The sequence below is a fragment of the Nicotiana attenuata genome, chromosome 11 (assembly GCF_001879085.1).
Source record: "Nicotiana attenuata strain UT chromosome 11, NIATTr2, whole genome shotgun sequence".
NCBI lineage: Eukaryota > Viridiplantae > Streptophyta > Magnoliopsida > Solanales > Solanaceae > Nicotiana > Nicotiana attenuata.
The window spans coordinates 1,750,774-1,778,471 of NC_031999.1; the positions used below are offsets into that span (position 1 = coordinate 1,750,774).

General features: G+C 42.4%; 1 protein-coding gene across 1 annotated transcript; it reads left to right on the forward strand.

Annotated features, from left to right (window-relative positions):
* LOC109234647 lies at positions 9,938-12,925 on the forward strand. The gene is made up of 8 exons (XM_019400716.1): positions 9,938-9,997; positions 10,070-10,288; positions 10,379-10,698; positions 10,740-10,930; positions 11,090-11,336; positions 11,430-11,565; positions 11,674-12,099; positions 12,218-12,925. Exons 1-8 carry the CDS (start codon positions 9,938-9,940, stop codon positions 12,923-12,925), a joined length of 2,307 nt encoding a protein of 768 aa, XP_019256261.1.

Consider the following 27,698-nt stretch of genomic DNA (forward strand, 5'->3'; position numbering starts at 1 on the left):
AAGCAAATGAGGGTCATCAAACTGATGCTCCCGGATACGATCAAACAAGGAAGACCGAGAGACTATGCAAGCTAGAACCCGACTAGGCTCCGAAAGGTCCAACCTCACAAACTGGCTGGCTAAGGCCTGAACATCTATCGCCATGGGCCTCTCTGCTACTGGTAAATAAGCCAAACTCCCCAAACTCTCTGCCCGACGGCTCAAAGCATCGGCTACCATATTGGCCTTGCCCGGGTGATATAAAATAGTGATATCACAATCCTTCAGCAGCTCTAGCCATCTCCTCTGACGCAAATTAAGGTCCTTCTACTTGACCAGATGCTGCAAACTCCGGTGATCAGTATAAATCTCACAAGGCACACCGTACAAATAATGATACCAGATATTCAAGGCCTGAACAATAGCAGCTACTCAAGATCATGGACATGATAATTCTTCTCATGTATCTTCAACTGTATGGACGCGCAGGCAATCACCCCACCGTTCTGCATCAATACCGCTCCAAGGCCAATCTCGAGGCATCACAATAGACAGTATAAGACCCCGAACCGGTAGGCAATATCAAAACTGGGGCTGTAGTCAAAGCTGTCTTGAGCTTCTGAAAGCTCTCCTCGCACTCTTCCGTCCACTGGAACGGAGCACCCTTCTGGGTCAGTCTGGTCATAGGTGCTGCAATAGATGAAAACCCCTGAACAAATCGACGGTAATAACGCGCCAAACCAAGGAAACTGCGGATCTCTGTAGTTGAGGATGGTCTGGGCCAACTTTGTACTGCCTCCACTTTCTTCGGATCCACCTTAATACCCTCACTCGAGACCACGTGACCCAAGAACGCCACAGAATCCAACCAAAACTCATATTTTGAGAACTTAGCATATAGTTTCTTTTCTCTCAAGGTCTGGAGCACTATCCTCTGGTGCTGCTCATGATCTTCCCAACTTCGGGAATATACCAGAATGTCATCAATAAAAACAATCACGAATAAGTCAAGATATGGCCGAAAAACACTATGCATCAGATGCATGAATGCTGCTGAGGCATTAGTCATCCCAAATGACATAACAAGGAACTCGTAATGACCATACCGAGTCCTAAAGGCAGTCTTCGGGATATCTGGATCCCGAATCTTCAACTGATGATAGCCTAAACGCAAGTCAATCTTAGAAAGCACAAAAACACCCTATAACTGGTCAAACAGGTCATCAATACGAGGCAAAGGATAACGTTTCTTTACTGTCACCCTGTGCAACTGGCGATAATCAATGCACATACGCGTGGAACCATCCTTCTTCTTCACGAATAAGATAGGAGCATCCCAAGGTGATACACTGGGCCGAATGAAACCCTTATCAAGTAATTCTTGCAACTGCTCCTTCAACTCCTTCAACTCAGGAGGAGCCATACGGTACGGAGGGATAGAAATGGGCTGAGTGCCCGGCAACAGATCAGTGCCAAAATCAATATCTCTATCGGGCGGCATTGCCCGGAAGATCAGCTGGAAACGCATTAGAGAAATCCCGTACTACTGGGACTGAATCAACAGAAGGGGTATCCATACTGACATCTCTCACATAAGCTAGATACGCATCGCACCCTTTCTCAACCATACACTGAGCCTTAAGGAAAGAAATAACTCTACTGGGAGTGTGATCTAAAGCACCCTCCACTCAACACGCGGTACACCCGGCATAGCCAGCGTCACGGTTTTGGAGTGACAATCATGAATAGCATAATGGGGCAACAACTAGTCCATGCCCAAGATAATATCAAAATCAACCATGCTGAGTAAAAATAAATCGGCTCTGGTCTCAAAACTACTAAGACCAACCAAACATGACCGATAAACGCAGTCTACAACAAGAGAATCTCCCACAAGAGTAGAAACATAAATAGGAGAACTCAAAGAATCCCGAGATACACCCAAATGCGGAGCAAAATAAGAAGACACATAAGAATAAGTGGAGCTTGGATCGAATAGAATAGATGCATCTCAGTGACAGACCAAGATAGTACCTGCAATGACAGAATCGGAGGCGATAGCCTCAGTACGGGCAGGCAGAGCATTGTATCTGGCCTGGCCTCTACCTCGAGGGCGACATCTACCTCCACGACCTCCACCTCTAGCTGGCAGGGCCGGTGGGGTAGCAACTGGTGCTGGGATCATAGCCTGAGAACTCTGCGGGGCATGCTGTGGCTGAGAAGTGTGTGGAGGTGCACCCCTCCTAAGTCTGGGGCAATCCCTCACCATATGGCATGTGTCACCACACTCAAAACAAGCTCTGGGAGGACGTGGCGCCTGTGACTGGCTCGGGCCAGGTCTGCTGGACTGACCACTAGAAGCACCCCGTGCAGGAGGCGCACTAGATACTGGAGGTGCATAATAAGGCTCCTGAGGCCTAGGTGGAGCTGGAATATCACTGGTTGCTAGAAGAGCTGAATGAATGGGGCGACTCATATAACCCCTACCATGACGACCTGCAGCTGGGGCATGGGCACCAGAATAATGGCCCGACTCTCGAGACCTCTTGGCCTCCCTCTCCTCTCTATCCCTTGCATGCATACCCTCAATCCTCCTAGCAATGCTCACCACCTGGTGATAAGAAATATCCATCTCTAACTCACGAGCCATGCTAGACCTGGTGCTGGGAATAAGCCCCTCAATAAACTGGCGAACCTTCTCGCGAACCGTAGAGACCAAAGCTGGTGCATGCCTAGCCAAGTTGGTGTAATGGACAGCATACTCCGAGACAGTCATAGTACCCTAGCACAAATGCTCAAACTCTGCGCACCAGGCATCCCTGGGACTCTGGGGACATACTCCCTCGTGAACATATCTGAAAACTGAGCCCAAGTCAGGGAAGCTTCCTCTTCCAGACAGTCTAACTCATAAGCACACCACCACTGATAGGCGGCTCCTCGAAGCTGGAAGGTAGTGAAGGAAACTCCGCTCGATCCTAATATGCCCATAGTACGGAGGATACGGTAGCACTCCTCAAGAAATCCAAGGGCATCATCTGAGGCTAGCCCGCTAAATGTCGGAGGCTGATACTTCTTGAACCTCTCAAGCCTCTTTTGCTCCTCCTCTAAAACTACTGCCCTCTTCTTGGGCTGAGTTGGGGCTACCGACTGTACAGGAATAACCTCTGGGACATGATCAACATGCACTTGCTGTTCAGGACTGCGGGCGGCGGGAGTCTGTGCTCCTCCCCCAGCCTGGGATGTAGATGCAGCAAGGGAAAGCAACCCTGCCTGAGCTAGAGTGGTGTAAATAGTCATAACCTGCGCCAGAGTCTCCTGGAGTGCTGGAGTAGCAGTAGCGGACGTATCAGGTGTCTGGACTCCGGGTAGTACTACTGGTGGCACATTGGTGGTAGCTCGCGCGGGTGCTCTGGCTGCACCACGAGCGCGTCCTCGGCCTTTACCCCGGCCCCGGCCTCTGACAGCTCCAGTAGGGGGCGCGGGTGCCTGATCATCTCGGGTAGCACATGTCCTCACCATCTGTGAGAGAATAGAAGACAGAAGTTTAGAATTGTGATATCAAAAATCTCGCACGACAAGGAAATCAAATGGAGTGGAACTTTCCTAACAGTTACATAGCCTCTCGTAGATAAGTACAGACGTCTCCGTACTGATCCGCGAGACTCTAATAAACCGACTTGTGATTTATGACTCCTATGAACCTAGAGCTCTGATACCAACTTGTCAAGACCCGAGTTCGCCCTCCGTGAACCATCGTGACGGCACCTAGTCCCTACGACTAGGTAAGCCTAATAATGCGGAAAAATAAACCAAATTGCGGAAGAAAAACAGATAAAACCCGAAATAGTGAATAAAACAGTGTTTAATAGTGCCGCTCGGCATACACAATCTCAACTCTTGAAAACAAATACTTTTCCCAAAACCCGGAATATCATGATCACTAGCTAAGGATACTACATGGTGCTCTAACTCCAGAATGTCTAAAACAAAGTAAATACAAAAGGGTTGTAACTACAAGAGAGAATGGGGAGAGACTCTTCGGTCTGCGGACGCGACAGATATACCTCGAAGTCTCTGAAAGATAGCCTCGCCTCAAGGATGGTAAGTCTGAGTAGAGGTACCTGGATCTGCACATGAAAAACATGCGCCAGAAGGGCATGAGTACACCACAGCGGTACTCAGTAAGTGCCAAGACTAACCTCGGTCGGGTAGACGAGGAAGCTCAGGGCCTTACTGAGATTAAATAAAATATAAAGTTCGAAAGTGTAGAACAAAGCAGTATAAATGAGTACAGCAGTAAGAGTAACGCAGGATATAAAGGATAACGACAACTGAAACAGAAACAAGTAATCACGGTAAATAAATATAGCTCAACGCCGAGGTAACAGTTGGGGGATCTCCCAGGACACCGTCCTGTAGTCCCCAAATATAATATCCAGTGGATCTCCCGGGTGCAGTCCCGTAGTCCAACTCATAAATGCGCGGGGATCTACCGGAATACCACATCCGTAGTTCCAAATATAAATACTCAATACTGGGGGAATCTACCGGGTGCAATCCCGTAGTTCTAATGTAAAAGTTCAGGGGGATCTCCCGGAATACAAATCCGTAGTCCCAAAGTAAACGTATAGGGGGATCTCCCTGGATACCGTCCCGTAGTCCCAAAGTAAATACACAGCAGCAACAAGAAGAATACTCAATTCAATCAAATTTCACACCAAGGTAAAGCAGGTATTTCTAACCTAGCATGCTGCACAAAATTCAAATAGGGCAGTAGAACAAAATAAGTAGTTAAATCAAATAGGCATGCTTCCCTAAGCTAACCACAGGCTTAACTTGCAAGTAGTGTAAACAGGAAAGGAAAACACAATTCTTAGTACTTAGTGGAAACCGGATTTTTCAACAATTACCACAAGTACGCACCCGTCACCTTACGTACAAGGCATTTCAATTAACAAATATACCAAATCCTAAGGGGAAGGTACCCAACACAAGGTTAGGCAAGCCACTTACCTCGAACCAGCTCAAAATCTACCCGAAACCACGTTCTTGACACGAGTATTCGACTCCAAATGGCCCAAATCTAATCAATTCAATTGCATAATGTAAATAATACTTCAAGTAACTAATTCTACAAATAAATTCTAAGCTAATGCGCGAAATTAGGTGAAGTGACCAAAACGCCTCTCGGGCCCACGTCTCGGGATCAGCTAAAATTTATATTTTCAGAATCCTCATACTCTCACGAGTTCATGCATACCAAAATTATCCAAATCCAAGGTCAAATTCCCCATCAAAATTCGAATTCTAGGTCTAAGAACTTTCTTTCCAGTTTTCTCAATTTTCATCTCCAAATCCGAATTTAAATGACAAAACTAAGATAAGATCAATGGAATATACCTAGAAAGGAACAAGGAATCGTTACCCAATGATCTTCTCTTCAAAAACCTCACAAAATCGCCCTACCCCGAGCTCCAAATTTGACTTTTCCAAGTTTTGAACAAAACCCTCGATTCTGCCCCTTTTCTGCCCAGTAAAACCGCACCTGCGGTCCCGCTTCTGTGGAGCCAAGGTCGTACCTGCGACTTCTCACTTAAATCAATTTTTCCGCTTCTACGACACATTGTCCGCACCTGCGGTCTCGCAGGTGCGTTAACCTTCTCGCACCTGCGGCTCCTGGAGCTGGACGAAATTTCCGCTTCTGTGGTCCTATATCCGCTTCTGCTGCACCGCACCTGCGGTCCCACACACGCAGGTGCGGTTATGACAGGTTCAGCAATGCAAAAAGCTTCCTAAGTCCAAATTCAACTTCCGTCAAGCACCCGAAACTCACCCGAGGCCCCCGGGACCTCAACCAAAAACACAAACAAGTCTAATACCACTGCCCAAACTTATACCAATCCTTAAAACACCTAAAACAACACCGAAACACCAATTTAACATCGAATTCAAGCCTATGAACTTCAAAAACTCAAAATTTACGCTTTCGATCAAAAAGTCTATCAAACCTCGTCCGAATGACCTGAAATTTTGAACACACATCACATTCAACACTACGAAGCTACTCCAACTTCCGGAATTCCATTCCGACCCTCAGATCAAAATCTCACTATCGAACCGAAAAATTCAAAAATCCAACTTTCGGCATTTCAAGCCTAAATTAGCTACGGACCTCCAAAATGCAATCCGATCACGCCCCTAAGCCCGAAATCACCGAATGAAGCTAAAGGAATCATCAGAATTCCATTCCGAGTTCGTATTCACACTGTTCCAACTACGGTCAAATTTCCAACACTTAAGCTCTCATTTAGGGACTAAGTGTCCCAAAACTCTCCGAACTCAAAACCGAACATCCCGGCAATTCAAAATAGCATAAGTGAACACGGGGAAAGCAGTTAATAGGGGATCGGGGCATAAATTCTAAAATTGACCGGCCGGGTCGCTACAACACTATAGTGTTTTCCTCAACATGGACATCATTAATACAAGTATGGCCGAATGATTTACTCTCCACTATTAGCTCCTCAATTTGGCGTATCAGCTCCTTTTTAGCTTCATACAACTCAGAACTATTTTGTTGGGCGTTAGACACATCAACCTTTGCAATCAATTTAGCTCCCAAGTCGTGAATATTAGTGCCAAATTTTTCAATCTCTTGTGCCAGTTCAGCTCTTCCTTATATAAAGTTTCTCATCCCATCAGTAATTTCCTTACGTTGAGCCTCATATATTTCTAACCTTTTAGCTTGTTCAACTAGCCATGTTAGGCTCAAAATCTTCACTTTTTCAAAATTTTCCTTTTGTTGGAACTTGCTTTCTTCATTCAATTATTCCATATTAGCCATCATTCTTGTGATTGGTGCCCTCATTCTTTTCATATCTTTTTTGAGTTCATCCTGTTGCTCTGATATTTACCTCAAAATATTGCTAATATATGCATCAAGTTCCATATCCTGCACTTCATTGCCCCTATCAAACTCACAAACACTGTTAGAAAGATCATAATGAGGGTACAAAAAAGGATGAAAAGAATTAGGACAACCATCCCAATAGTCATCTTGACCACCACACATATTACAGATATTCCACTTAAAGGGTTGAGATTGTGCGCACAACTCCCTCCTGGGAACGTTCTACAAATTTTCCACCAGTGGGGTCCTCCAAAAAATGGACAACGATCATCAAAATAAGAGTAACCATCATTCGAATAATTTTCATTCCAAGATGCTATGTTAAAATCGATAAAAAATACTAACTAAACTAAAAAAAAAAACATGGATAGATAAAAATAAATGTCTAATCTAGAAAAATAGCTAATTTCTAAGTCCCCTGCAACGACGCCTAAAACTTGTTGTGGCCAGACGCACATGCAAGTATACATGGTCGTCAAGTAATAAAGTGACTAAAAGGCGAATGTCGAACCCACAAGGACTTGTGATTAACTATTAACTGAATTAGACTATCCTAATTATCTAAACAAGGATTAAACCCAAAATTAGTGATGCAAAAGTAACTAAACTAAAAAGAAAATAAATAATGAACTCTGAACAAAGGAAGAATAGATTTTTTATGTTATCAATGTAATGAAAACGATCTAGGGTTATGGGTATCTAACATTCCTATTGTATTCTTCAATTGAATTGACTAACTAGTTTATCTTAGTTTATTGGTTAACAGGGTTTCTCCCGGAAACAGCCTCTCTACCCCCTCCGGGTAGGGGTAAGGTGTGCGTACACATTACCCTCCCCAGACCCCACTGGGTGGGATTCTACTTGGTTGTTGTTGTTGTGTTGTATTGGTTAACAGGGTTAATATTGCTCATAAGAATCTGTCGAGTTCTTACTCGCCTATTCAAGCTAACCTAATGCCTATATGTCTATGGAATTAGAACTAACAAGAAGACATTTATAATCCATGTACGTCAACAAAGCAAGGTAAGTAGGTATATGTCTATCCAAATCGCGAATCTGTTCCCCGATGCCCAGATTCAAGAACTTGCTTTACCCAATCCTATATGCAATCTAGAATTCCCACTTTCGAGTTCAATTCTAGATTCATAGATAGTATTCAATTGGTGATCAAGCAATCAAATAATTTAGCACAAGATTGAATGAATAAACCAATACGACAAATTAAGAAATCAAAATTAATATCTGAACAACAATAGTCATGAAAGTACCACAACCCTAAAATGTATAGTTTAGCTCCGCATAGACATGGTAGCAAAATAACAAATCATACAAAGAAACATAAGAATTACTAAGTTTGGTGGAAGAAAAGATGAAACCCATCCTCCACGACAGCTCTGTGCTCTCCCTAGGTCAAAAGTTTGTTTAAAGTTACAAAAATAACGTTTTTACATATATTTATACCAAGTAGGGTCGGACCCAGACGAAAATACCTTCTCCCGCGCAAAATAGGAAAAATACTCTATAAAAAATACAGAAGCACGCCACACAGAGAAACGCGCCGCGCGCCATGTTAGTGGACGAATTCAGGGACCTTGCAATTTGAACAAAATTGGCCAACATCCTTTGTCCCCCACATAGGCAGACATGCCAATTAATTGTGAAATCTCTTACGCCAAACATCGCATGCCAATTATGATGTGGCATCCTTGTTATATTTCCTTGTCAATTTTATCTCATTTTTCCTATGTATACTTGGTCCTCGACCCCCAAATTTGATCCCGACTTAATTCTTTTGGCTTTTCTTAGACTTCAAAGCTCCAAATAGCTCGAATTAGCTCCATAACATCTACATCACTCGAAATCACTCCTAAAAGGTATAAAATACACAATTAGTACAAAACATTAGCAATTAAAGCTCAAAACACAATAAAAGTGCAGTAAATTAGAGTGGAATAAGCGACTAAAATATGCAATTATAGCTAATTATCAAAACTCCACCTCAAGTGATGAAGAAGTAGAGCAGATAATACAAGTTTTTAATCATGTACCATCAGATCCTGAGGTGGCAATGGCCTTTGGAGAAATTACTGAGAATATGAATCTATCACCTAGAAGACTCCAATCTGCTAGAGAAGGAAAAGCCACAAGAGGGAACAGAGGAGGAAGAACAAAAAGTCAGACAACTGTGACCAGATCACAGTCCAAATCATCATCATCCATCCAGTTTTAATGGTTAAGTCTATATTATGGAATGTGAGAGGCATCAGATCACAAGGTGCCTTTGATAGACTCAATCAGCTCAAGAGAAGACGTAAACTTGTATTTATGGCTCTAATGGAACCATTTTGCAGGGAATAGAAAATAGACAAGTTTAGAAGAGGGTTAAAAGTTGATTAGTGTAATTAGTAGAAAGATTTGATTAGATTAGATTTTATTCTCTAGGCTGATTTTATTCTGTAGCTTAATTGTAGCAATTACTGATTTCTTTTCCTAGTTTAGCCATAGGATTCATTTTATAAGTGTCAGTACTCTTGATGTGAATAATATACAAAAATACAAGAAGCTCCGTTCTTCTTCTTGAAATCATCATGGTTCAGAGCCCTGCTGCCATTTTTGAGGTGAGTTTCCTCCCTCAGCAGCACTATAGGGTTCCAGTTATTTGAAAGAGGTTGAGTGTTTCCTCCCTCACAGTGGCTGTCCGCATCGAAGCTATTATATACCAGTAGTGTGAAAAAACTAACACCATTACAAGCTTCCTTAGGCGACGGCGACCAAATCCTAATAAGCAGCTCCGAGAAATACCTCTCCACGCGCCACCAACAGTTCCGCCGGCGAGTAGACAGCTTTCCGGCAATTTTTCCTGGAATTTTTTTGCTCCCTTCAGGTCGCCAGCACATTCCTACCCTACCCCAGTTGCAATTTTTTTTCCTATCACCGGAGGTAGGGTTTCTACCTCTCAGTTCTTTTTTTTCCAGTGAAGGTTGCTGCTGCTTTTTTCTCTCATTCTTGGAGTTCAGGTTAGGCTTCTGTACTAATAATTAAGAAATAATGGGGGACACCAAATCAACAGATAATTCTCTTTCACAAATGGTTAATTTTGTTTCACAAGTTAGCGCAGTTTAATTGGATGGGGCTGGTACATATCTTGCTTGGTCAAGATCTTGTTTGCATTTTATTAAGTCCAGAAAGTTGCTTAGTTATATTACGGGAGAAAAGAAAGCACCTGTTGTGACTGATGCTAGCTATAGTCAGTGGGATTCAGATAATTCTCTAGTTATGACATGGCTTTTGAATACTGTGCACCCTCGAATTTCTAAACAATATTTATTGCTTGATACTGCTGAAAAGATCTGGAATACCACTAAGCGCACTTACTCTCGTAAGGGAAATGACGCTCAGGTCTTTGAAATTCGAAATAAGATTCATGCCACTAAGTAAGGTAAGTTGACTATCACTGACTACTATTCCGAGTTAACTGGGTTATGGAAGGAAATCGACTACTATCAGGATCTCCAAGCGAAGTGTACTGATGATGCAGTTCTCTTTCAAAAATTGGTTGAAAAGGAAAGGATATATGATTTTTTGGCCGGTTTGAACCCAGAGTACGATCAGATCAGGGTTCAAGTTCTTGGTAAAGTTCCTTTTCCTTCTCTTGGGGATGCATATTATTATGTTCAACAGGAAGAGAGCCGACGAGGAGTCATGCTTTATTCTGCACCAACCGAGAAGTCTGGGTTAACTGTGTCTCATGAGCAAACAAAGGCGTTCACTTTTGATAAAGATCACTTGCACTGTGACTACTGTGGAAAGTCAAGACATACAAAAGAGACATATGGAAATTGCATGGTAGACCAACTAGAGGTCGTGGAGGCAAGCGTGTCGGTCTATCAAGGGGTCAAGCTAATATTGCAGAAAATATGGAAACATTCAGAGAAAATGCTTCAGGAGAAACTCTGTCTTCGGAGGAAGTTCAGCACCTTCGTCGTCTCCTGAAAAAACTTGACACTTCTAATGTTGGGACATCCAATTATGTGCAGTCAGGTATTGCCTTTAATGCCCATCTTAATTCTTGGATTATTGATTATGGTGCGAATAGACACATGACAGGCTCCTCTAAAGGCTTTCAAAACTAGTCTCCTAGTCCCAAAGGGGACTGTGTCAGAATAGCCAATGGCTCTCTAACTCCTGTCTCTGGAACAGGTTCTGTTATCCGTACACCTGATATTACATTGTCATCTGTTCTTCATTTACCTGAGTTTCCCGTTAACTTGTTATCTGTTAACGCCATCACCAAACAACTAAAATGTACTGTCGAGTTCTTCCCTGATTATTGTGTGTTTCAGGATCTTCAAACAAGGAAAAGGATTGGCAGTGATAGATTGCATGATGACTTATATTGGATTGATGGAATTCGAGCATTTGGTAAAGCCTTTTTTGGAGGAAATAAGTATGTCAACCAAGAAATAATATAGTGGCATAGACGGTTGGGGCACCCATCCTTTTTTGTTCTAAAGAAATTATATCCTAGTTTGTTTTTTAGGACTGAGTTTGAATCTTTGTCTTGTGATGCTTGTGAATATTCCAAGCACACTAGAAACTCTTATCCTTTAAGTGATAATAAAAGTACTATCCCTTTTTCGACTATTCACTCTGATGTATGGGATTCCACTCAAACAGTTTCCTTGTCTGGTAGTCGATGATTTGTTACTTTTATTGATTGTTGCACTAGGATGACTTGGGTATATTTGTTAAAGGAAAAAAATGATGTCTTCTCCTGTTTTTAGTCGTTTCATAAGATGATTTGTACCCAATTTGAGGTTAAGATAAAAATCTTGCGAACTGACAATGGCACAGAATATACGGGTAAAGATTTTGGTGCTTATTTGGAGTCTTTTGGGATAATTCATCAAACTAGTTGTCCTTATACTAGTGCACAAAATGGGGTTGCTGAAAGGAAAAATAGGCATTTACTAGAAGTGGCACGATCTCTAATGTTTACTATGAATTTACCAAAACCTTACTGGGGGGAAGCCATTCTAGTACCTGCCTACCTTATCAATAGAATGCAACTTAAAAACCTCAATTTTCAGAGTCCTTTGGAAGCTTTGAAGTGTAAGAATGATTATATTGTTCCTCCGAAGGTGTTTGGCTGTGTTTGCTTTGTTCACACTAGGAGTTCGGGAAAACTTGATCCTAGAGCTATTAAATGTGTCTTTATTGGGTATTCTCCAACATAGAAAGGGTATAAATGTTATCGTCCTCGTCAGCATGGATGTTACCTTTTGAGAATCTGAGCCCTATTACAATAAAACACCATCACCTCTTCAGGGGGAGAGCTATAAGAATGAAGAGATGATTCCCACTGTTGAAATGATTCCCACTATTAAAGCCACAAAGACAGGAGAATGTGAAATTGAAGAAAGAATTCAGGGGGAAACTATTGAGCATTTGGATAAACCTGATTTGATGACTTATTTAAGAAAAAAGAGAGCTGAAGAAGTCATCATGCAATCTACTGAAGCTCAACCCTCTTTTGCTATTGAAACCTCTTCTACTGGTGAGTTATCTACATTTCCTTGTGAGTTAGATGTACCTATTGCTCACAAAAAAGGAGTCAGATCTTGCACCAAACATCCTTTATCTAACTTTGTCTCCTATAATTCCTTATCTCCTTCCTATAGAGCTTTTGCCTTGTGTATTTCTTTTGTGTCTATTCCCCGGAATTGGAGGGAAGCTTTTGCAGATTCTAGATGGAAGCAAGCTATGATTGAAGAAATGAAGGCCTTGTCAAAGAATGAGACTTGGGATCTTGTCACTTCACCACTAAATAAGAAATTGGTTGGGTGCAAATGGGTATTTACTGTGAAGCACAAAGCTGATGGTTCGATTGAAAGGTTCAAAGCAAGACTGGTGGCTAAGGGGTTCACTCAAACTTATGGAGTGGATTATCAGGAGACATTTTCCCCTGTTGCAAAAATGAACACTATTAGAATTCTTTTGTCTTGTGCAGTTAATCTTGATTGGGACTTACAATAGTTTGATGTGAAGAATGCATTTCTTCATGGCGACTTAGAAGAAGAGGTGTATATGGAGATTCCTCCTGGATTTGATACTGAACAAAGTCAAGGAAAAGTGTGCAGACTGAAGAAAGCCATGTATGGACTGAAGCAATCTCCAAGAGCTTGGTTTGACAGATTCTGCAAAGCAATGATCTCCTTCGGTTACCAACAAAGTAATGCCGATCATACCCTCTTCATGAAACACCAAAAGGGTAAACTCACTCTTCTCATAGTTTATGTTGATGACATAGTTATTACATGGAATGAAAATGAAGAGATGGCCCGATTGAAGAAGCTGTTAGCCCAGGAATTCGAGATCAAAGATCTAGGGAAGTTGCAATACTTCTTGGGAATTGAGGTTGCTAGATAAAAAAGAGGAATCTTTATTTCTCAAAGGAAATATATCCTAGATCTCTTGAAAGAAACTAGTATGACAGGTTGCAAACCAGCAGAATCTCCCATTGAAAGCAATCACAAGTTACAAACTAGGGTTGGAAAGTCAATTGATAAGGAGAGATATCAGAGGTTGGTTGGAAAACTTATTTATCTCTCCTACACTAGGCCGATATATCATATACAGTTATCTTGGTGAGTCAGTTCATGCACGATCCACGAGATCCTCATATGCAAGCTGTACTTTCACATTTTGCAGTATCTAGTCTGCACCAAGAAAGGCTCTACTTTTCTCCAAACATGGTCACCTCCAAATAGAAGCCTTTACAGTGTGGATTGGGCTGGATCTCTAGATAACAGAAGATCTATGTTTGGTTATCGTACACTCGTGGGAGGAAATGTAGTTACTTGGAGAAGCAAGAAATAAAATGTTGTTGCTAGATCCTGTCGCTCCCCTTTTTTCTCGCGAAATCGGGTTTATGACATTTGGTTGTGACAACTCTTTCCTTTTGGGAAAGGGGTTTTGCAATTTTGAAGAGTCGCCACCTAACTATTTTAAGGTGCATTAGGGCACCTATGGGGTTCAACTACAACTATGTTTAATAACCAGAGATAGGGTAAGGGCTTGAAATTATCCCAAGGGGAAGGTGTTAGGCACCCTTCAGGATCCACTAGTGTGGTTCCCGGCCAGATGGTTTTATGAATTTGTGCAATTAACAAGTAAACAAATAAGGCTCAAATAATAGAGGGTTTTGAATTTAAATACACAAGTGTTTGAAAACAATAAAAGCAAGGTTTGAAAAAGAGTTACAATGTAAGCATGCTTGAGAGTGTGAAAAGGTCCTAGGTTTGTTTGTAATATGGATCACATCAATGCAATACCCGATAATCACTCCTCAAAAGAGGGGCTACACGTGGTATTAGCGCACCGGTCATCATATCCATATCTACCCTTCCCACCCCGTGAAGGTATTAAAGCGCGGATTGGTCTCGACCTCTATTGCGTGTTATTACCCGTCATATTCCTAGCAGTCCCGGAGGAATTTTAGGACTACTACTCCTACAAGAGGGAGGATTTTAGGCTGACTCTTGGGTTTAAAGGTAAAAAGGCTAAGGCGACATACAAAAATACACAAGACTGCATTTAAAGGGGAAACATGTAAGCAATTAGAAGGCTCATATAAACCTCTGCAAATGATGCATACAAATAGCACGACTTAAACACAATTAAGGTCTGAATTTTTAAAAAAAATCTTAAAGCAGGGAATTTGAGTCAGACCCAGATTCATTATATAGCTCAGATAAGAAGTCCGAATCAGGCCTGCCTATTGGTTGTAGCAATTGATAATTAACAAAGACGGTTCCAGTGTTTATTATTACCTAAGGCTTGCCTCGGCGTAATAATGATATCCTATGAGCATGATATCTATATTGATTAAGAAATGCAGTGGAGCAGTGATTAATTTTAAACAAGCGATTTGAGATCCTATTGGCATGCTTTCTAACGGTATTAAGGCAATGTTTGAGAAACTTATTAAAGAAGCGGCAGATTAATTATCTAATCCTATTCAGAATAACAACAGGAACTAGACGGCTTTTCCAACAAAACTGTTTTTAAATTCTATAGGCATGATTTCTATTATAGCCATTTAGATCCCATAGGCATAGTATCTAAGTGTGTGAAAGCCGATTTTTAACCCTATAGGCATGTTATCTACCCTTTTAATAGCTAAAACATGCATATTTCCTAGCCCTTTTCACTAGCCAACCCCATAATGTTTACAAATTATTACAGCCCAAAATGATTAAATTACAAAAGAAGTGCAGAAATAGGAAATTACAACCAAAGGAAGCCTGATCTTGACTTCCTATCTGAGTTATGTAATTAATCACTTCAATGCCAGTGTTTCAAAGCCTTTCTCATACCTGAGTGTGTCAAAGTTCCCTAAGGATCTCAGGGGATCCCGGGCAATCCTTACACCCAGGTTTACATAACAAAATAGAATGACTGCAGTGTGGAAGGGCCAACCCTTATGTGTCCAAGATCAGAGGGAACTCAAGGGTCCCAAGGCAAGGCTCACACAAAAGGGGCAGAACATAGATTCTAAGAGTATAGTGGAAGTGCAGAACATAGTTTGAAAGAGATTTATTAAAACTGGTTTGGAAATAGTAAGTGGTAAAGGGTGATTTGAAAACAGTTGTAGTAGTGAAACTCAAACTACACAAAATCAGTAGTCATTCAAAGGGGCAAGGGATCGTGGGGATACATTGCTTAACCCCAGCAGGGGTCTGGTTTGGTCATGCACAACAATAGCTGATGCTGGCATGTACACAAACCATCCAAATGAACACAAACACATATAGGGGATATGGGGGTTTGGGATTCATAAGGTAGCAAGTACACAACAAGTGATTGACAGAGTACACACATAGGGAGGCATTAATTTAAAAGGGGAAGGGAACATGTTATAGCATGCTAGCAGTGTAACTTAACTGCAGAAACATAAGCGGGAGTAGACAAGAATGAGAAACTGAAGCAACTTAAAGAAAGCATGTTGTTGCTGAGGCTTAAAAATTAACTAGGACATACCAGTAGAGAAGCAAAGTGCAGTAAGAAAAAGAGTAAGCAAGATTCCATAGTCTAGCCTTGGCTTTCAGCCGGCTAGACAAAACAGTAGCACAAGTAGCAGTAAAGAAAGAGAGAGTTTTTGAGTGTAAGTGTGTGTTCTGAACTTAAATTGTTCGTGTTTAAAAGAACAGAGGGTAGGGTATTTATAGTTTTGAAAATGAGTAAATATTAAGGTAATAAGTAAAGTCTTAACACAAACATGGAAAAATACAATCAGAATAAATTAACACAAGTACTTCCCATTAATCAAGGAAGTACTGCTCAAACGGATACTAACAAGGTTAATTAAGGAAAGAAATCAGTTTGAGACAGATTGATTCTTTCCATATAAGGGGGTAGTAAAATATAGAGTATACAATTGAGTCTAGGTACAGAATATATGCTTAATTTTGGGAAAAGATTCCAGGTAAAACATCTTAGTAATTAAAGGAGGTGAATCAATCAATTTAAACAGACGAATAAAATTAGGGTTCATAAAAAAACCTTTTACAATCAATCGCAACATTGAGGGAGTCAGAATCAATCAAGAAAGGATCATGATTCTGCACCTCAACATATAAATAGAATGAACAACAGTATCAGACATGCAAGGCCAAACACATTGGCAAAAAAAACAACATAAGCATACAGTAGTAGCAGGAATAAGCTAGGATTCAGTAGTAAAAGAGATCTACTCAAAGCACAGTATTCAACAAGGTCAGGTAGTTACACAGAATCAAAAGTGAAGAAAGTATAGTAACAGGTAAAGAGAGTCAGAAACAAGTAAAGGTCTCACAGTAACAAGTGAGGAAAACCTTTTAAGAAATTAGGGCTTCAATAGTAGTCGAGCTTAAGAGATGATGAGAACTCAGAATCAGATAAGTCAAACAAGGAAAAGAGAGTCAAAACAAAGAACTTAATCGAACAAATATACATTCAAACAGACAAGGACAGTTTTAGAACTCGGATAGGACTAAAAGGACCTAGGGTTTTCAACATGCTGAATCAAGTAGAAGGAAAGCATAAACAAGTTGTTGAACATAGTAAAATCATAAAGCAACACCAAAAATCAGAGAAGATATTTTTAAAAGAAGTTAAGAGAAAACCTAATCGTTGAAAAAAATGAAGAGTCATTCTGAAAGAAAATCGAAGAACCTTCGAGAAAACACTTAAGAAGTTCGTAATAAGCACAGATCTAAGATAGATCTGAAAGAAAAATCGAACAGCTCTTAGAGCAAGGGTTTCAAAGAACCCAGAGAAAATGAGAAAGGCCTTAGAAAATACCGATCTAGTTGGAAAAGTTAAGGACCTGACTTGAACAGCCATGGATGGCCGGAGAAAGACCGGAGATCAAAGTCGAGCAAGGACTGGACCATATCTCGTCGAGATTTGTCCATGAAATCATGAAAAATATGTAGCCAGTAGACATAGGAGACGAGTACACATCTCAAAACGCCATGGGAGACCATGGATTAGGTGGGGATTGAGGTGGATTAGGGTGGAATTGGGTGGCGGCGGCTAGGGTTTAGGTGGTTTTGCAGAGAGAGTTTGAGAGGAAGGGATTCAAGGGTGGCGGGTGGTGAGAAATGTTTTAGGGTAAGGGGTCGTTTTGGGTTAAAAATGGTAAGGGTAAACGATGGCCGTTGATCTGAATGGTCAACGGCCTAGATTAAAAGGGGTAGGTGGGGATCCGAGTTTGGGTCGGTTTAATTGAGTTGGGGTCGGGTTTAATGGGGTCTGATTTGGGGTTCAATTTAGGCTAGAATTTAAACACAAGTGGGCTGTTATTTAAATAGCCAATTTTTCCCTTTTTAGATTATAAAAAAATAGTAAATAAATTTCTGAGAATAAATTGAAAGCACCAAAATGATTCACAGCATGTAAATGCATATTTAAAAATATAGGGCTTAATTTTATGAATATAAAACACGATTAAATCTTAATAAAAAGGCTAATATTGCAATTATAGGCAATTAACTTTAAAAAATACTAAATAAAATTGTAAAAATATGTAAAAATTACTTTAGCCATATTTTGGTGTAAATATAAAGATCCAATAAATGAATCATAAAAAATAATAATTTTGGACATAATTATTGGGATTTTGTAGATGAAAAAGGGGAATAAATCAGTTTAAAAACCTTAAAAATTATGGAAAAAAAAATGCTTGGACATACTTATATATGCATATATATGTTATTTTGAAAGTATTTTGCATACTGAAAATATATAGGGAAAAATTAGGTGTCAACAGCTGCCCCTCTTTACCTGGGAAGGATGAAAGAGTTTTCAGGTAAAGATATGATGGCCAATTTTAACCGTCCGAAACGATTTAAAGAGGTTTAGGCCGCACCCTGCATTCTGAGCTGGCTACATATCCCCGGTTTTACAGGAATCAGGCCATATATAGTTCAGGATCCGTTGGCGGAGTATGCCAATGGAGACTTTCCAAGAACGAACGCAATATCTAGGGCTGGGTGCGTGGACGGCTTACGGGAATGGTTAGGTCTGATATGGCTGCGGGCACTGGAGCGGAACCTCTCCCGCCGGGATGGCTGTTGCTTGCCGGTTTACCTGGAAATAAGCAATACAAGCATATATTGTGTGTAAAATTTAGACATGATGCAAATTCCCGTTGGACCATGAATCCTATCTTTGGACGGTTGAGATGACGTCCTTAGACCATGATGTCCTAGGCCGTGAAGCGTTTAATAAAGGATTCACAGGCCATGAAATGATGTTCTCGGGCTATGAGGATGGCGCCTCCGAACCATGATGCCTTTGAATGATGATATGCCAAAGATTGGCTGAAATCCTCGAGCCATGACATGGTGTTCTCGGTCTATGAAGATGGTGCCTCCGAACGATGACGCCTTTGGATGGGTTGGCAATATTTCAGCCCATGAAGGATGCAATAACATGCGGCGATCTTTCAGCCGTGCAATGTGGCGATCTTTTAGCCGTGCAATGTGGTGATCTTTCAGCCGTGCAATGTAGCGATCTTTCAGCCGTGCAATGTGGCGATCTTTCAGCCATGCAATGTAGCGATCATTCAGCCGTGCAATGTGGCGATCTTTCAGCCGTGCAATGTGGCGATCTTTCAGCCGTGCAATGTGGATGCAGATGGAGGTAGAGTTTAACCTCAGAAGGCAATGCAAATTGGAAAGCAGAATGGTAGCCTTATGTAATGCAGATGTAGATGGAGGTAGAGCTTAACCTCGGAAGGCAGAATAGTAGCCTTATGCAAGTTGGAAGGCAGAATGGTAGCCTTATGCAAGTTGGTAGGCAGAATGGTAGCCTTATGCAATGCAGATGCAGATAGAGGTAGAAGCTTAACCTTAAAAGGCAGAATAGTAGCCTTATGCAATAAATAAGATAACAAATGGCAGTAGAGTTTTCTTAGCTAACATCATATTGCGGCGATGTGATTACTGGGAGCATTGTAACATACGGGACATCACTGGTGTGCGGATAGCAAATATTGGAAAGTGTAACGGTGAAGAGAGTCGTATTCTTTGAACAATGTTTGTTCCATGAGCGTGCAGTATGTTTTAATGATTTCACAATCCTTGTGCCTGCATCCAAAGAAAAACCGTGAGTTTTGTAAAGGGGGAAAGGTTAGTTCGAATCCATGCTGGCTTTGCTTGACTCGTTCCGCTTTGATCTGGTGATACCATTTGTATCATTGGGGTAGCGTTGCTAAACGAAGTAGTTTCAATAATAAACATGCATGATTTTTGTAAAAGTATGACATAAATGTATAATTAAAATAATTTTTAGATGAACCGACGACTGTGACGTGGTTCGAGACATTACAACCTCTCTTGCTACGGAATTTTGAGGGTCTTCCTATAAATTCTGCCCCAGTTTGATGGGTTGATGCTTCTGACTGTTGCTCGTGCGGAGATCGGCTGAAATTACTTCGGAATTTTGAGGGTCCTCCTCAAAATTATGCCCCAGTTTCCAATTTCGGGGGGGGGGGGGGAGGGGAATTGAAAATTTTATTGAATTGTGATCGAACCCATAGAGCTGCCTACTTATCCCCTCTTAAGCGGGAATCAGATCAGGCGTAGTTCAATTTACATTATATAAGGAAAGCGTAAAGATCACACATAGTAACGCTTGACTACATCTGAATTAATCGGCTTTGGCCAGACTTCTCCATCCATTTCTGCAAGTATGAGGGCTCCTCCTGTCAAAACCCGGTGAACCATGTATGGGCCCTGCCAGTTGGGCGAGAACTTCCCTTTGGCTTCATCTTGATGTGGGAAAATTTTCTTTAACACCAGCTGCCCTGGTGTGAACTGTCTTGGCTTGACTCTTTTGTTGAAGGCTTTGGACATTCTGTTCTAATAGAGTTGCCCATGGCAGACCGCATTCATTCTCTTTTTGTCTATAAGAGCTAGTTGCTCGTAACGACTCTTCACCCACTCAGCGTCGTTGAGCTCAGCTTCTTGTATGATCCTTAGGGAAGGAATTTCCACCTCAGCGGGAATGACAGCCTCTGTACCGTAAACCAGCATATAGGGGGTTGCCCCGGTTGATGTGCGGACTGTGGTGCGATACCCCAATAGAGCAAATGATAACTTCTCGTGCCACTGTTTATGCTTTTCTATCATTTTCCTCAATATCTTCCTGATATTCTTGTTGGCGGCTTCTACGGCTCCATTCATTTGAGGCCTGTAGGCTGTGGAATTCTTGTGTTTGATCTTGAAAGTTTCACACATAGCTTTCATCAAGTCGCTATTGAGATTGGAACCATTATCAATGATGATTAACTCTGGGATACTGAATCGACAAACGATGCGGTCTCGGACGAAGTCTGTCATGACTTTCTTAGTCACTGCTTTGTAAGATGCTGCGTCGACCCACTTGGTGAAATAGTCAATTGCCACTAGGATAAACCTGTGTCCGTTGGAAGTGGCAAGCTCGATTGGTCCAATGACGTCCATTCCCCAGGCGGCGAATGGCCACAGTGAGCTTTTTGTGTTGAGCTCGCTTGGAGGTACCTTTATCATGTCTGCATGTATCTGACAGCGATGGCATTTCCGGACATACTGGATGCAGTCTATTTCCATAGTTATCCAACAGTAACCGGCGCGGAGTATCTTCTTTGCTAAGACAAAACCATTCATATGTGGACCACATGTCCCAGCATGAATTTCTTCTAGTAGCCTGGATGCTTCTTTTGCGTCAACGCACCTTAATAATCCCAAATCAGGAGTCCTCCTATACAGGATTCCTCCGCTGTAAAAGAAGTTGTTGGACAATCTCCGAAGTGTGTGTTTCTGTGATAACGTCATCCACATATACTTCTATCTCCTCGTGTATCATATCATGGAAAATGGTTGTCATGGACCTCATGTAGGTGGCCCCTGCATTCTTCAGGTCGAATGGCATCATCTTGTAACAATACACTCCCCACGGCGTAATGAAAGCCGTTTTCTCAGCATCTTCCTCATCCATCCAGATCTGATGGTAACAAGCGAAGCAATCTACGAATGACTGTAGCTCGTGCTTGGCGCAATTGTCAATCAGGATGTGTATATTCAGCAAAGGGAAGTCGTCTTCCGGACTGGCTCGGTTGAGATCCCGGTAGTCGACACAGACTCTGACCTTCCCATCCTTCTTTGGTACTGGAACAATATTGGCTAACCATGTCGGGTACTCAACCACCCTGAGAACCTTAGCTTTGATCTGCTTGGTGACTTCGTCCTTAATTTTCAGACTCATATCAGGTTTGAGCTTTCTGAGCTTTTGCTTTACCAGTGGACACATTGGATCGGTTGGCAGTTTGTGAGCCACAATGGACGTACTCAGACCAGTCATGTAATCATACGACCAGGCGGATATGTCCTCATACTCCTTTAGAAACTTTGTGTATTCTTTCTTCTCTAATGGCGATAAATGAATGCTGATTCGTGTTTCCTTGACATTTTCTGCATCTCCCAGGTTAACAATTTCGGTTTCGTCTAGGTTGGACTTAGGTCTGTTCTCAAAATTCTCAACTTCTTTGACAATCTCATCAGGTATGTCATCTTCTTCTTAATCATTGTCCATTTGTTGCGTTGTCTCATTGTATGTCACAGTCATTGGTTCATCAAGATAAGTAATAGTAATGCTGTATTGGTAAAGTAAGGAGGAAAACGATAGAAATAAATATTAATTCATTGGAAAAATTAAACATGCTTTGATAAATTGAATAATTATTTTAAACATTGAAGATCTTATTGCGGAAATTGAAAAAAAAATGTGAAAAGAAAATCATTCAGTAAATAAAACAGTGAATAATGCTTGTTTTAGCCTTGCTACCCCGAGGCTCGTCGGGCTCTGGTGGTCCTGATGGTCCAATTGTTGAGGTGTGCTCCTCTGCTCACAGCTTGTATGGAAGGACCTTCCTCCCCCTCCTCCTCGAGAATAACACAAGCAATCCATATCATTGTCCTCTAGAAACAAGTTTTTCACTGCCGCGAGTGCTTCTTCTTCATCCGTCCCATAGACGACGTCGGCCTGTTGGAAAGTCTGCTCCAGATGCAGTATTGGTTGCTCTAATGGGTAGTAAGGACCGCTCCATGGTGGCGACCAATTATTGAACTCCTCCCAGGTGTATTCATATCCCAAATCGAAAGTTGTGCCATGTTTCTTGAGTTTTATAGGTTTAGAGATCCCATGGAGGTTCTTGCCGAGTCCTTTGCTAGGTTCGTACCCACTCCAATTCAATATACTCTCGATCTTGTTATCCCACCATTTGTCTTTGTCGACAGTATTGACCCGCTCGATGTGGTGGTAGGTCTCTCCACCTAGCTTTCTTCTTCCTCCGATTGCTGGAATGGTCTGGCGACTGTATATAGGATTGCTGCCGTCACCGTGAATGATCACTTCCTGGTGATTCCATTCAAACTTTAAGGCTTGATGCAGCGTTGATGCTACGGCCCCAGCAGCATGAATCCATGGTCGTCCTAGCAGCAAGTTGTAGGATGCTGGCACATCTATTACTTGAAAATCGACCTCGAACCAGGTTTGTCCCATCTGTAGACACAGACTAATCTCACCGATGGTGGACCTCTGAGACCCATCAAAAGCTTTCACATTGATTTCTCCTTTCTTTATCTCATGCAGCCCTTTACCCAACTTCTTGAGTATTACCAAAGGACATATGTTAAGGCTGGAACCCCTATCGATCAGGATTTTGGTGATGAAATAGTCTTTGCATTGTACGGTGATGTGCAGCGCTTTGTTGTGACCTAGCCCTTCAGGGGGTAGCTCGTCCTCATAAAAGGTGATTTTATGGCTTTCTAGCACTTGTCCCACCATATTAGCCAGTTCCCCGCCAGTGATGTTACTTGGTACATATGCTTCACTCAGCACCTTCAACAAAGCATTCTTGTATGTTTTGGAATTCTGCAGCAACGAGAGGATGGATATTTGTGCTGGCGTCTTGTTCAGCTGGTTGATGACCGAATACACCTTGGCTTGTATTTTCCTCCAAAGGTCATCTGGACCCGTCTCAATAAAGGGTGGCCGATTGGTGGCCTGCTTGCTTGATTCAGCTAGGTGTTCAGGGCTATAGACTCTGCCAGTTCTTGTCATACCCTGGGCTGCAACAGTCTCTTCAATTCTGGCCTTACCTTTCTTTCTCGCCTCGGCTGTATAATCCCATGGTATGGCATTTGTGTAGAATGGCGGCATGATGGACATCGCCACTAGGATCGGTGCAGCTATCTTTACTTCAAATGGAATATGTTCTTTGGGTGGAAAGACTGCGACCTCAAATGGTGTTGCTTCAAACTCAAGAGGTATAGACACATCTACCTCGGTGTCCTCAGACGGTAGGATCTGGACTATGATGGGATTGAGAGTAACTGCTGGTTTCTTTGGGTCATCGCCTTCTGCGATCAACCCGATGGATCCTTCGGGATCCCAATCATCCTCTACTTCAATCATGTGAATACCCCCGCCCTTATGGTCCGGCAGAGGGTTGTTGCGGACGTTCGGAGCGGCTTTCTTTGCTACAATGACTTTGTTATCAATCAGAAACTGTATCTTTTCTATTAAAGAGCGACATTCATCGATGGTATGTCCTTTCATGCCAGAGTGGTATGCACAAGACTTGTTTGGGTTAACCCACTGAGAAGGATTCTCAAGGGTTGTAGCAGGGACGAGGGTGACATAACCAGCGGCTTTGAGCCTCTCATATAGCTGGTCAATGGGCTCGGCGATGGCTGTGTATTATTTTGGGGGACTTCGATCAAAATTAGGTCGGGACCTAGGGAAATTTTGGCGTGCGGGGGGTGATTGATAGTGAGGTGGTTGGGCATTGTAAGTTTGGTATACATGAGCTGGTTGGGAGTATCTGGGTGAGGTAGGTTAATATGTAGGGGGTGGAGGTGACTGATAAGTTAGTGGAGGAGTTTGGTAAGAGGGTGCTTGGTAATTTGGGGCTGGCTGACATGTGAGTGGAGGTATTGGGTAAATTTGGTATTTGAGGGGAGACTTGGTCCTTTGTGCAACCATTATGGCCCTTACGTCCCTCTTCTCAGACACACCACCAGACTGCAAGGCCTTATTTGTAGCTTGCAAGGCCTCGAAGTTTGTAACTATACCGCTCTTAATACCTTCTTCAATTCGTTCCCCCAGTTTGATAATGTTGGAAAACTTATGATTCTCAATCACCATCAATCGCTCATAGTATTGCGGGTCTTGAGCCCGGACAAAGAACTTGTTCATTTGTTCTTTTTCTAAGGCGGGTCTGACCTTAGCAGCTTCGAACCTCCAGCGTGTAGCATATTCGCGAAATGTCTCCGTGGGCTTCTTCTTTAGATTCTGGATATAGAACACGTCTGGCGCGTTCTCTGTGTTAAACCTGAACCTATCCATAAAGTCAGATGTCGTACCTACCCAGCTCGACCACTTCTTGGGATCTTGGCTGATGTACCAAGATAGAGCATCTCCTTTCAGACTCCTCATGAACAGCTTAATGCTGATCCTTTCATCTTTTCCTACACCAACCAGCTTGTCGCATTATGTTCTCAGATGGACCCTTGGATCACCTGTACCATCAAACATCTCGAACTTAAGAGGTTTGTACCCCTCCGCTAGTTCGACATCCGGTTGTATGCAGAGTTCTTCATAGTTCAACCCTTCGATCCCTTTACTTCCTTCGACGCCCTGAATTCGGCCGGTTAGTTTCTTAAGTTCCTCAACCAAGTTTCTAATGAGTAGATCCTTTTCATCTGACTCAGGTGTGCAAGATATAGGTTGGGTGGAGAGTGGTATGGTCTCCACGTAGATGGGATTGTTGTGGTGGCCTGGTGTGTGAGCGTGGAAATGGTCATTTGCGGAGTTTTGAGGTTCTGGGATGAGTAGTGGAATGTTGTTTGGAGTATGGCAAGTGTTGCATTGGTTCTTTGTTGGAGCAGTGGGATGATTCGGTTATTTTTGAGGAGGTGTGGGGTTTTGAACATTGGGGAAGTTGGTGTCTGGGGTGCTGAGGGAGAAGGATAGGTTGGCCAGATTCCGAACCTGATCGAGCTCTTCCTGAAACTTCAACAATTTCTGCTCGAGTTGTGACACATTTTCGTTGGGGACCCGAATACCATGGCCATCAGTGGCCTCTGCTGTTGTGTTCTCTTTTCTGATGTTGTTTAAATCTTCCATCTTGCTTTTGTTCTTGTTCTTAACAGGACTAAGAGGAGGAGTGGGTGGAGGGCCCCTGGATCTCGTGGAATAAGATGATGTTGCCAGAGTGCACGAACTAACCTTTGGGGAGGGGAATAACAAAACAAAAATAAAAAAAGGTAACCAAGTCAGTGAGGACCATGAAAAATATTGCAATATTTAAACACATAGTGCAGGAATGTAAAGCGTGTCCTAATTTGGGAACCTCGTTGTGCTCGAGGTGGGCCTAGCGACAAGTTGATTTGGAGAACTTGGAATGCTAAATGCCTCATTTTATTGATAAAGATAAGATGAATCCCAAATCGACATTAAGTAAACAGGAAATAAAAGTTACTAATGGCCATTGGCCTTGTTACATTTTGAAGTGAAAAGATAAATTCCTATCTACTTGGTCCCATAAGGACCTTCCCCAGATTCGGCATCCTTGGCTCCGTCGAACAGCTTCCCCAACTCGCGAAGTCCTAGCAACAGGTACGCTCTGGCTAGATATCCACCTTCAGCCCCATTAGCCTCTTGACAATCTTCAACCCTTTTGAGAAACTTTCTTTCTAGTTCCACTATGCCTCGCTCCAAGTATCCCAGCCTTTTGTTGGCGTTGGTAGCCATGCCTTTCCATTCCTCGATCAGCTTCTGCTTGGAATCTTGTATCTCACGATGTTCACTTTCGCACTCACGGATCCTTTTGCGTAACTGGTTGTACTTGACTTGCGCCTCGGCCTTTTCATCTATAATCCTGTGGCCTCGAACAAACCCTGGCTGGCCTAAACTATCATGATTGTCTTCCAACCAACCTGAATAGAAAGGAGTACAATCGGCATGATATCTGTCTGGCTCTATGGTGTCTCTCCCCATTACGATCTTGCTATGCCACATGTGTTGGGCTTGGCACTTGTAGGGACTATCATCGCCTTGGAAGTTGGCTCGAAAGTGGCTCATCTTGTCGACTCTGGGTATGACTTGCTTCCTACCAGCTTGCCTCATAACTCGCAGAGGGACGTAAGGGTAGGTTCCCCTGAGACCAATTAGTATCAGGAAAGGTGCATCTCTGGATCGGGCGATGAACTCCTCTGTCGGAAACCATTCGAATATCCACTGAACTTGTTCTTCGGTCAGATTATCAAATAGCTCAGCTGTAACGACCCGACCGGTCGTTTTTAGAATTTATGCCCCGATTCCCTATTAACTGCTTTCCCCAAGTTTATTTCTGCTATTTTGAATTGCTGGGATGGTCGGTTTTGAATTTAGGAGAGTTTTGTGACACTTAGTCTCTAAATGAGAGCTTAAGTGTTGGAAAGTTAACCGTAGTCGAAATAGTGCGAAGACGGCCTCAGAATGAAAATTCGATGGTTCCGTTGGCTCTGTTGGGTGATTTCAGGTTTAGAGGCATGGTCGGATTGTGTTTTGGAGGTCCATAGCTAATTTAGGCTTGAAATGCCGGAAGTTTGATTTTTTTAAATTTTCCGGTTCGATAGTGAGATTTTGATCCGAGGGTCCGAATGGAATTCCGAAAGTTGGAATAGCTTCGTAGTGTTGAATGTGACGCGTGTGCAAAATTTCAAGTCATTCGGACGAGATTTGGTAGACTTTTTGATCGAAAGCGTATTTTGAGAAATTTGGAGTTCTTAGGCTTGAATCCATGGTTAATTTGAGGTTTCGATGTTGTTTTAAGTGTTTTAAGGATTGGTACAAGTTTGGACAGTGGTATTAGACTTGTTAGTGCCTTTGGTTGAGGTCCCGGGGGCCTCGGGATGATTTCGGATGGTTGACGGGGAGTTTTGAGGTATACTGTAGCTTCTGAACTTTGATGCTTCTGGTATTTCCGCACCTGCGGTTTGGGGACCGCAGGTGCGATGCCACACGTGCGGAAGAAGAGCCGCAGAAGCGGAAAGAGGGGGAGTCATCAGGAACCGCAGATGCGATATGTTTTTTTCGCAGAAGCGGTACCGCACCTTCGGGTGGGGAGCCGCAGATGCGGAAGTTGGGCGTTAAGTGATGGCTCGAAGGTGCGACCTTTGGTCCGCAAATGCGGGACGCGGAAGCGGTCCCAAGGTCACAGATGCGGAAACTGCTA

What these genes read in the sequence shown, in the direction of transcription:
- LOC109234647 (XM_019400716.1), top strand. Translation starts at nt 9,938, where the DNA reads ATGGGGGACACCAAATCAACAGATAATTCTCTTTCACAAATGGTTAAT. An exon ending in CACTGTGACTACTGTGGAAA is followed by an intron (nt 10,699 to 10,739) that starts GTCAAGACATAC and finishes ATTGCATGGTAG; the next exon opens with ACCAACTAGAGGTCGTGGAG. An exon ending in ATCCTAGAGCTATTAAATGT is followed by an intron (nt 12,100 to 12,217) that starts GTCTTTATTGGG and finishes TCACCTCTTCAG; the next exon opens with GGGGAGAGCTATAAGAATGA.